Source organism: Peromyscus eremicus, chromosome 6, assembly GCF_949786415.1.
Source record: "Peromyscus eremicus chromosome 6, PerEre_H2_v1, whole genome shotgun sequence".
Lineage (NCBI taxonomy): Eukaryota > Metazoa > Chordata > Mammalia > Rodentia > Cricetidae > Peromyscus > Peromyscus eremicus.
In genome coordinates, this window is record NC_081421.1 from 1,877,595 (window position 1) to 1,888,889 (window position 11,295).

Genomic DNA, 11,295 nt, shown 5'->3' on the forward strand with positions numbered 1-11,295 from the left:
AAGATTTGAGTAAGTGTGTTGTTCCTAGAAATGGGGTATTATAAGCTGTAGTTAACATTGCTGTCCTCAGCTCCTCACCGGTAGAAGGCAGCCAGGCAACTGGGGACTGTATTCAGAGGTAGGGCACCAATGGGAGATGACTCAGCCCGACTTCCTAGCTAGTTTTGTTCCTAAGAAGGGGAAAATTGAGATACTTATCTTTCCTTTGCAATTTTGCCCATACCCCCTCCTGCTTCCGCTCACCTCTGCCTGTCTGGGTGCAGACTTAGGAGCTGTTTTTAAGTGAGTATGAGAGCATGAGATTCAGACATGGAAGCTCCCACTCAAATCTAGCCCCTGATATAGTAGCCCCTGATATAGGAGGCACTCAGGAAGGGGCTGAGTAGCCCTACAGAGCCTTGTGCGACAGACTGTGTGGAACTGGGGAGTTTCTTTTTTTTTCTTTTTTTTTTTTCCAAGACAGGGTTTCTCCGTGTAGCTTTGCGCCTTTCCTGGAACTCACTTGGTAGCCCAGGCTGGCCTCGAACTCACAGAGATCCGCCTGGCTCTGCCTCCCGAGTGCTGGGATTAAAGGCATGTGCCACCACAGCCCGGCGGAGTTTCTTAAACCTTCTCCACTCATGACCCCTTTGCACCCATGACATTTTTATACAACCATAATTATACAGGTGTAGAAAGAGGTGTACAAATCAAACACCCATAATAAATCATAGACATTTGTATTAAAACAATTCTTTGGTATACTTTTAGTTTCATCATTTATTAAAGGAGAAAGCAAAGTTTCATTGAGATGATGTCTTCATTTTAACACGAAGAATTAACTCTTGATTGAACACTGGACACTGGAAAGATGTAGAACATTGTGTACATTTTTCATAGTCCATGGACTTCTGACTTTATAGTTGAGAATGCTGAGAATACCACTTTATATAAATCCATATTACTAGATGGCAGGAGCATGTGTAGTCCCTTTCAAAATGGTTGGAAATTCTGTCTTACTCCCAACTCGGAGTTTACTTAGTGTATTCTAATAGAAGTCGTGACAACAACTTTCAAGATCACATTGTCTGATGCAGTCCAGTCTAGATGTGTATTAAGTTGACACATGTGGAAGATGACAGTAGGAACAGGGACTGGACGGAACCATCATGTGTCTAGAATAGCTGAAAAACGTATGTGTGCCCAAAGAACTATAGTCCCTAACCTGTGGTTGTCTGGAACCTGAGTCAGGTGCTGCAGGAAGTTAGTGTTGTGTGGCACAGACTACAGGAACACGTGTTCAGAACCATACCCACAGTGAGGTGAGCTGCCAGCTTCCAGAAACGCCACATGCACATTGTCATTGGATTTTGAGTTACTTTTTGGTCACTGTGCCTTCAGGAACCATTTATTGTTGCCCAGTGCTCTGTGTCTCCCATGTTCAGATTTAAGCTGGAACTAGAGACAGTGAGATGACTTGACCTCACACGATGTTGCCATGACTACATGATCCCACATATGTTTGAGAGGATAACCACTGACACCTCTGAGCATGCACATGGATTAATTTCCCTGCTGTCCCAACCGCCCTGTAGCAGGGACAGTAGTTATGCCATATCACACGTGAGGGACAGGCAGAAGGTAAAGTGAGTGGCTCTGGCCATCACTTTAGTAAATGTCCTTCCTCATCGTTGGTGACTCTTTTTTAAGTGCCTCATCGTGTCTGCACTGGTCTCCAGTGATGCCCTGTTGCTGTTTCTTTGTAGGTGACTATCCTGCGCCCAGAGCTGTCCTCACAGGCCATGACCATGAAGTTGTCTGTGTCTCCGTCTGTGCGGAACTCGGACTCGTTATCAGTGGTGCTAAAGGTCAGAAGCCATTTCTTTCATGTTCTGTCTCTAAGCAGTGAGCATTTTCTAGCTAACTGTGACTCTTGTTGATTTCTTCCAGAGATTCAACACAGATGTAGCATCTGGGTTCTCTGCAGTTGCTTAGTTTTATCAAAGTTTAGTATTTATTTACCAACATTGACATAAAATGTGGTTAAAAGTTTACAATGTGGTCACTGGCGTTCTTACCCAGACACTGGTAAATTAAATTTGCAATGAGTCCACATAATGCATCTGTGAAAAGGGGGCATTTAAAAGGCAAAGGATGCATACCACTAATGCACTAGGAACTGGGATCAAGTTACTCACTAGTCTGGCCTTAGGACCTCCACTTCCTCTATAGGTCCTTTCTCTGCAAAGCTGACTGTGCAGGGAGAGAGGGAAAGGAGACAGACTGCTTCATTTCCTTTGTAGAAGAATTGTCACCTGAAGAGGCTGTTCTGACAGGGTGGCTCTTCTGGGCTCTTCTGACAGGGATTACAGGCCTCAATGGGAACTGTCAAGGCAGAAAGACCATAAGGGCCCGAGTGTAGGAGGCTGGCCAGAGCTGAGCAGAGGCCTAGAGCACAAGAGATGGAAGGGCTTAGCATTATTATTTTTAGTGGGATTCCTGGAAAGTTTTTTGTGGGGAGGTAGGGGGTAGGTTGCTGTTTTATTTTTCATTTTTGTCAAGGTCTAAGACTCCAGATGACCAGACATTGTTGTCAGAGATTGTTGGGCAGCATTATGGAGTATGAGCAGTCTGAGAAAAAGAGACCATTTGCTTTGTATTTCAGAACAAGTGAGCCTAGCTCTGCAGGTGCGAGCAAAAAGCTTCTTTCCTGCAAGTGGTGACAGCAGAGAGATCGGTTCTTTCCCACAAGTCTCCATAGCCCTCCCCCTTTTAGTCAGGGGAGAGATTAAGTATAGTTTGATATTGACACCTTTTTTTGTGTGCAAAAATGTGGCTATTCAAATCAGTTGACCAATAAAAATGTAACCACAGTTTTTGCAGGCTTTGGTTTCTGAGTGAGCAAAGAGGCAGGCATATAGTATGAAGTTACAGCATTTGTTTCCATGATTAGGTCAGTAGAAACTGAATATATTTTCTTAATATATTTTCCAAGGCCATAAAATTGCCCTGAAATAAGATAAGCCTTTCTCTGAACCCTTTACACTTTTGCCCCACTGTTAATATTAAAAGGCAAAAAAAAAAAAAAAATTTCTGTAGTCTGAATTAATTGATTAACTTCTTAATTACACATTTACGTCTTACATATAAACTACAAAGGCAAAGCTTGCTTGGCAGTGACATGTCTATACTGTGATGCTGAAATCTGATGCAACTGGAGAAATTTAGCAACAGTTCTGATCATTTTTTTAATGAGAACCTTCTAAAAACACAGTAGCTCAAACTTCTTGGGCATACTCTTTGCTCACTTGACTTGGGAACTAAAGCTGGTTGTGATGACTGTTACTGGAGGTAGGGGAAGAGATTTAAACTTTAGAGCACTGTGGGTGCCGCATCACTGTGTGTGTTTGTGTGTGTGAGTGTAGGTGGGTGTGTATGCATGCATGTGTATGTGCATAGTGTTACAGCCACAGCACACCTCTGTTGTCTTCATCTCCTTTAACAAACCCCAGTGCCCACTCCGGTGTGGTTTTGGGTTGGTGGCCCTGGTAGTCTCTCTAATTAGCCTGGAATCTGTGTTCCTCACTGCAGAGGGCCCTTGCCTTGTTCATACCATCACTGGAGACCTACTGAGAGCCCTAGAAGGACCAGAAAACTGCTTGTTCCCACGCCTAATTTCTGTATCCAGTGAAGGCCACTGCATCATTTACTATGAGCGAGGGCGGTTTAGCAACTTCAGCATCAATGGAAAACTTTTGGCTCAAATGGAAATCAATGATTCCACTCGGGTAAGTACACATCAGTGTTGAGCAGCAAGAAGCCATGGGAGTCAAACTTACTTGACATAAAAATGGCTTGGTGCAGAGCTTCCCCAGCATCCACTTAAACACATGCTGGGTTTGAAAGCATGCAAACTCATGTTGATGAATGCTTTGAACAAACCCAAGATTCCTCATTACTGAATAAGCAGCTCAATAAGTAGACTCTAGAGACCACAGTTATTTGCCCCTTCACCAACAATGGTCTTGGCTCTATGTTCCCATGGTGTCCTAGTTAGAGTTTCTATTGCTGTGATAAAACACCATGCTCAAAAGAAACTTGGAGAGGAAAGGGTTTACTTCAGCTTGATCACAGTTCATCATGAAGGGAAATCAGGAACTCAAGGCAGGAACCTAGAAGCAGGAACTAAAGCCGAGACCAAGGAGGAACACTGCTTACTGGCTTGTTCCTCATGGCTTGCTCAGCCTCCTTTCTTCTACAAGTTAGGACACCCCTGGGCAGGGCCCTCCCACCTCAATCACTAATTTAAAAAAATACCCTACAAGCTTGCCTACAGCCCAATCTTATGGAGGCACTTTTTTCAATTAAGATTTGTCCCTCCCAGATATGTCTAGGGTTCTGCCAAGTTGACAGAGAATGATCAGGACATGTGGACAAAGAAGCCTGTCCTGAGAACCCTGACTGTTGCCCTCATTTACAAATGAAGGACAGTGGCTGGTGCCTCGGTGCTAAAAACTATTGTGAAATATGTCTGTTCTTTATGCTGTCTCCATTATTTACACTCAGATTTTACAAAATGGAGTGTTCTCACAGATTGAGAACTTCGCACAAAGTTCTCTCTAATCTTCCTAGATTAGTTTGGCAATATTCTCATTATGACTTTCATAATTCTATAACCAAATTAGCTTTAAAGATTTTTATTTTATTTATGCTATATTTGGGGAGCAGGGAGTGTGCACACTTGAATTCAGAGGAATGAAGAAGGCATCAGATCCCCTGGATCTTGAGTTCCAGGTGATTGTGAGCCATGGGTGCTGGGAACAAAACTTGTGTCCTCTAGAACAGCCGGAAATACTCTTAACCACTAAGTCATCTCTCTAGCCCCTTAAATTTATTGTTTCAATTGGCTTTAATAAGTCTTTTAAAAAAACAAAACTTTGATAGATTCCATATTGAAAGTTCTGTGGATTGGATCTAGGAAACTTGGACAGCTGGTTAAATAAGGAGATAATGTTAAGGAGATTGACAGTGCTTTCCAGGTAGTTGGTTAGTGGTCTGTTGGTTTCTTGGTAGGTGGGTGGTTGATTATTGAGTGGCTGGTTGTTGGTTCATTTGTGATTGGTGGATGATATGGTTAGTTGGTTGGCTGGTGGTTGGTGGATGATTGTTTGATGATTGGTTAGTGGTTGGTAGGTGATTGATTGGTAGTTGGGTGATTAGTAGTTGGATGTTGATTGGTAAGTTGATGCCTGGTTATTTGGTGGCTAGTTGGTGGTTGGTTGGTTGTTTCATAGTTGGTTACCTGGTGCTTGTTTGGTTGGTGGGTGGATGGTGGTTGGCTAGTAGTTGGTTGGGTATTGGTGGCTGTTTGGTTGGTTGGTTAAGCTTGCATACACTAGGGCAAATGCTTGACTGTTCAGCTAATTGCTGCTTAGTCATGATCGTTGACACAAAACAAATGAAGAGATCGTTGTTATCGGCCTTTTGTTCTGAAGGCTATTCTCCTGAGCAGCGATGGACAGAACTTGGTGACTGGAGGGGACAATGGTGTGGTGGAGGTCTGGCAGGCCTGTGACTTCAAGCAGCTGTACATTTACCCTGGATGTGATGCTGGCATTAGAGCAATGGACTTATCCCATGACCAAAGGTAAGCCATGTCAAGGGCAGTGTGATCATGGGAACAGGCCGTTAGCTTGGCATTCTCCTCCTACTACCCAGATTAAGGAAAGAGAAACAGAGAAAGGGCAAACTGGAGATGAGTAAGAACCCAAGGAAGGCCCAGCTTTTCTACTATAGGAAAGGTTTCTTGGAAGAATATTGGCTTTGAAATATTTTAAGTATTAACACATAAAATAAATGTAACAAAACATTTTTACAGTATAGTAGAATGGTACAAAGGACTCAAGAAGAACAGTATGCAAGTCCAGTCAGTAAACTGGTTGCTATGTAAGTATGAGCACTCAATTCAAACCTCAGAGCCCACATAAAGAAGCTAGGCATGGTGTGCACACTCATAATCTCAGCCCTGAAGAGATGGGACATGATGATCCCTGGGGCTTCTGAACCAGCCTAGCCTAGTCCATGGGCTCCAGGACAGAGACCTCATCTCAAGAATAATAGAGTGTCTGAGGCATGAAGCCAAAGTAGTTTTCTAGCCTACACACACACACACACACACACACACACACACACACACACACACACACACGAAAGAAAAAGACGTGAGTTGATGCAGCCTGAGGAATAAAAGTTTTTAAGGAAAGCTTATGGTTACCATTGGAGTAAACCAGTAAATAGATGTGGCTTACTTCCTAATTATTTGTGTGTGCACAAGTTTTTTTTTTTTTAATGTGTTTTAAATGTCTTCTCAGGTAGATTAAATATTTGTCTTTCAATTCATTCAAATGCTTTCTGCAAATATCTGTTACCAGTATTTTAGCTGAAATATCCTGCCAAGTGCTAAGGGGACATAACAAGGTGACCCATTGCATGATCCTAATCTAATTGCATGGCAGGGGAGCAGGACCAGATCCTGGGAGGAGATGAGATGATTGGCCATGTGAGCAGCTGAGGAGGAGCCATTTGTCAGGCTGGGTCAGAGTGGGCGTCATTGAACACCTGCAGAGCCATAGTAGTGTAGGAAAGGTGCCAACTACTTCCCTATTTCCATTTTAATCTCATTCTTAAATTTGCTTATGTGTTCTGTGCAAAGCAGTGCTGCATTGGGACAGTTCTCGCACAGAAAGTATAATTGATATACACATATTGGGGAAGTAGGTACAAGACACATCGGTCTGATGATGGTCTGGATTAACAGCTGAGCACACTGCTCCATCAAGACAGAATGTCATGAGACTTGAACTCAGTCAATGGTAGTGAGCTATCCCAGAGAAAGGAGCCTCTGATTGGTTAGAAGGCACAAGCAAGAGGGGCAGAGATGATCTCACCTACATGGTGACTGCAATGACTCAGGATGGATGCGCTAAGTCTGGAGGTTTTATGATACTACTTGCTGTGTACTAAGCTATACAGTGGCTAAGCTGTCCAGGAGACAAAACAAAATTGGTACCTGAGGTTTCAGGAAGACTTGTGGTTCGTATACCCACCACCCATATCCAGGGTATATAGCGAGTAGGTAAGAGATGGAATAGTTAAAAGGACACTAAAAAATAAAGGCCAGAATTCCACAGAAAAGCCCAGGCTCGTCCCAGAGGAGGATGTGGGTAGACCATAAATACAACAGCTGAGAGGCAGTGGAGCCCAGGTCACCAGAATGTGTGGTTTTGTGGGCTTGACTAATGCTCTCCCGCAGGACTCTCCACTAGCTGAGCAGCCCTTGGCAGAATCAACAAGAAATGCTAGACCTGTCTCAGTGTGCACAGTTAAGACTTGGGGACTTGTGAGATAAGGCCTGTGTCCAGCATAAAGTGGAAAGTGGATACTGTTTTCCTGTCTCTCTTCACATCCATCTCTGCTTTTACAGGACTCTGATCACCGGCATGGCTTCCGGCAGCATTGTAGCTTTTAATATAGATTTTAATCGGTGGCATTATGAGCATCAGAACAGGTACTGAAGAGAAGCTGCAGAAGCCACGTTCAAGTGAGAGCACAGTGCTCTGTGGAAAGGCAGTCTCTCTGGTGGGAACATCGTCCCATCGGCTGTTTGTACATCCATCCCACCTAGCAGTCGCCGAACATCATAGTCAGGAGCCATTTCACCCTGTTTTTCCAGGACTGAACACCAGCTGCTGTCAAGCAAGCTCATATCATGTAAATTATCTGAATTAGGAGACGTTTTGGTAATTATTTCATATATTGTCGTTTATTGAGAAAGGTTGTAGGAAGCCTCACAAGAGACTTTTGACAATTCTGAGGAACCTTGTGTCCAGTTGTTACAAGGTCTAAGCTTTGAACCTAACCTGCATCCCATTTCCAGCCTCTTTTCAAGCTGAGAAAAACAAAACCCACGTTTGATACTTTGTACATCATATGCATCTTATTTAAAGGGATACTTTTGTAAAAGTGAAACCTTGTATAAAGAAAGAGCAGCCTTTGTTAATTTACTGTGGAGTTAACAACCTGCATGCTCCCTACTCCCCACCTTTTGATGGAACTGGTGCATTCAAGATAGGAAATGGAAAGGACACAGCTTGTTCAAAAGGGTTGAATTTGGGCTCAATCAGCAATTTTAACATTTTCACAAAAATATGATTTGCACTTTTTATTCTAAATTCATCCCTTCTAAGTGAAGTTTGCTCATATAGCATTTGGATACTAAGCCATTATTTTCCATTGTTGGTAGTTTATACAAAGAAAATTCAGCCCTGCCCTTTAGGACCTGAAGGTGCAGCAGAAAGGGAGCCTGGGGATGAGGGCCTGGTTTCTACTGTGTGGAGTGGGAGTCATGATCATTAGTCCCATTGCATCACCTTCCCAGCACCTGGACATCGCTCTCCTGGTGTCAGCCCACTGGCTCCATCTCCGTGTCCGGGGAGGATGAGGATGCTAACATTTCCTCCCCCTTGGTTCTCAAATAGCTTAGTTTAATAATGAGTCCGACTTTATTACAACAATAACTGAACTTATCCCTTCGTTCCTTGTGAGATTCTCACCTAAAGCCACATTCCTAGCCTAAGGCACTTCATCTTTTACAGTATAAAAGGATGGCTCTCAAATGATTTTTCCATCCATTGTCCCGATCCAGCCATCACCCAGGGGTCTATACATTTTCTTCATGTTTCTTCTTTGTATATTTGGTGACTGTATTGTCATAGATGTACATATCGTGTCGGTAGGGCTATGAGGCATGTTACAGGAATGTAATTTTCTCAGAATTTCACTCACTTGCAGTCATTTATTTCAAAAGATAAAACAGGAAAATGGGTTCTTTGTATTGGCACTTTGCACCAGACACATATCATTATTTATTGCTGTGAGTACTTATTTGTCATCCACCTTGTACTAGAAAGTTTTAGCACTGAATTATTCCTTCTTCATTGTTGTTTGTATTTATGAAATTCTGAAATTATGGGGAATCAGTGTACTGATTACGTTATTCATCACCAGGCTGTGAGCAATATAAATTGAGTTTGTAGCTTAGAATTGGGAAGGCACTGAACATCTGGAAGACAAGGTCATTTCATCTTGAGATCATGGTGAAATATTTTGGATATATAAATTCCTTAAGCTATTGTAACCATGTTTTATTGCAAAGATGTAAAATATGCCAGATGTGTGTGAGTTGGAAATCAAAAAAAGAAAAATAAAATATGCAAAGAATTCAGATTGCTTCACATGTCACTGGATACCTCAGTGACACACATTCCTTACACTGGCCCCTGAAGTTGAAAACTCAGCATTGCCTCCTGTGAGGGCCTCACATGCAAAACCATGAATGGAGCCCTAATAAAGCCAGCGGTCATCTCGTCCATTGCCAAGAATGTGGCCAATGGGGTCCGCAGGGACAGGAACCAAGTGATAAAGGAAATACCTTTTTAGTGAGTATTATCAGACAATGACATTTTTATCTGAAAAACATACCCACACTTAGTAGAGTTCATCAAGCCCAAGTAACTCGGGCAGGGACTGAGGTCTGGAGGAGCTGAGCAGCTGCTGGCCACAGCAAGGTGGGTGATGGGCAGGTCAAGCTGCCGTCTGCATTACTGTAATGGGAAGGACAGGGGCAATGGAACCCCAAGAAGGACTGGCCCTCTTTGCCTCCTGCTCCAAAGCCATAAACTTGTCAGGTGCCACAAGCTTCCGAGCTCCTTCAGCCCAACCCACATGGTAACTGTCAATTATTCCAGCAAGTCAGTCACTAAATACCTGCTGAAAAGATCTGGAAACTGCACTCTCCTTTCCAGCACCATCAGCTGCACTCCACGAAGCCTGCTATTTGGGGCTGGTCTCTAATCTGACCTCCTCTCCATCGTACCCTGCTCAGCATTCTTCAGGTAAGGTCTTGGGAAGAGGGTTGTTGAGCTTAAGAAAATCATCTGGAGGCTTTAAAGAGTATAACATAGGAGTCCCAGTCCCCACATGATCAGACGTATTGCCCTTGATTACATCTTAACAACCCTGATTTGAGAATTAAAGTCCAGGCCCTGAGTCCTTCAGTTGGCTCAGTCACACACGTGTGTTCTCTCTCTCTCTCTCTCTCTCTCTCTCTCTCTCTCTCTCTCTCTCTCTCTCTCTCTCTCTCTCTCTGTGTGTGTGTGTATGTGTGTGTGTGTTCACACCCTCAGCCATTCTGTCCATTTGCAGAGCTGGAAATGTGGCACAGTTGTCAGAGTGCCTTGTATTCATGCACAAAACCCTGGGTTCAAGCTCCAGCATGGAATAAACCAGGTCCAGTTAATTCCAGGTCATCTGTAATTCCAGTTCTCAGGAGGTCTTGGCAGGAGCATCAGAAGTTGAAGGTCATCATCGGCTACATAGCCAAGTTCAAGGGTAGGCTGTGCTGCCTGAGGTGCTGTCTCAGACCGAAAGCAACCATCACATTTGCAATCTCTGAGAACCCCTGAACCCTTGTCCCCAGAGTTCTTCCTCCCTGGAGTGCCCAGGCTACTCACATCACCCCATTTAACATCTCATTAAAATTGATTTCAACTCATTGGGTCATGCATAGTCTTGTTTGGCAGGCAGAGGTACCCCCAACCTCATTTCCATGCAGCATTATAATAAAAACTTTTAAATGAAACTTTAACAATCTACAGCTCTTCTTTGAGGTCAGTGAAGTCTGAGTGCCATTGTAGGTAACGTGACAACCGTTTGCACCAACGAGACAGCAAAAACAGATGCTCACGTGCTGTAGAAACACAGCGTCCAGAATTGCCTCACCCCCTTGTTTAGACACCACCATTCTAAGAGCAGCCTAAAGGCTTCAAAAGAATCTCCTGCCCTGGTTATGAAGAGAGCAGGATAAGACTCTGCTTACGTGAATTCAGTTATAATCAACACCCTGAATGTCACTCAGTGAAAGACCATTTCTATTGTCTTTTATGCTAATTTACAAACTAATCATTATCCCACCTCCAAAAAGCCATCCTCAGGATATCATATCCTTACTGTGATGTTTCTGCTCTTCCTGGAGTTGAGTTTGGGATGACAGCGCTCTGCTACACAAATGATCTGGAGTGATACTGGCTGTCCACAGATGCGATATAAACCAACACACAGCATGTCTGTCCTGGAAACTGCATGGTGGTCACTTGGGTGAGGTGGTACCTGTGGTGCTTTACCAACACTCAGTGTGTCTCTGTCATAAAACTGGGCAGGGGACTGTTACAACACACTGACACTTGTCTCCTTCCTGGG

The 11,295-nt window shown here is 43.5% G+C and overlaps 1 protein-coding gene across 3 annotated transcripts in view; it reads left to right on the forward strand.

Annotated features, from left to right (window-relative positions):
• Nbea (neurobeachin) overlaps nt 1-9,262 on the forward strand; it is a 547,801-nt gene extending 538,539 nt beyond the window's left edge. For all 3 annotated transcript variants that reach the window (XM_059265100.1, XM_059265102.1, XM_059265101.1), the window contains 4 exons: nt 1,746-1,847; nt 3,571-3,767; nt 5,475-5,626; nt 7,463-9,262. In XM_059265100.1, the coding sequence (XP_059121083.1) occupies nt 1,746-1,847; nt 3,571-3,767; nt 5,475-5,626; nt 7,463-7,553 (542 nt within the window). In that variant the 3' untranslated portion in view covers nt 7,554-9,262. The remainder of the gene's footprint in view (nt 1-1,745; nt 1,848-3,570; nt 3,768-5,474; nt 5,627-7,462) is intronic.
• Nucleotides 9,263-11,295: the final 2,033 nt, after the last annotated feature.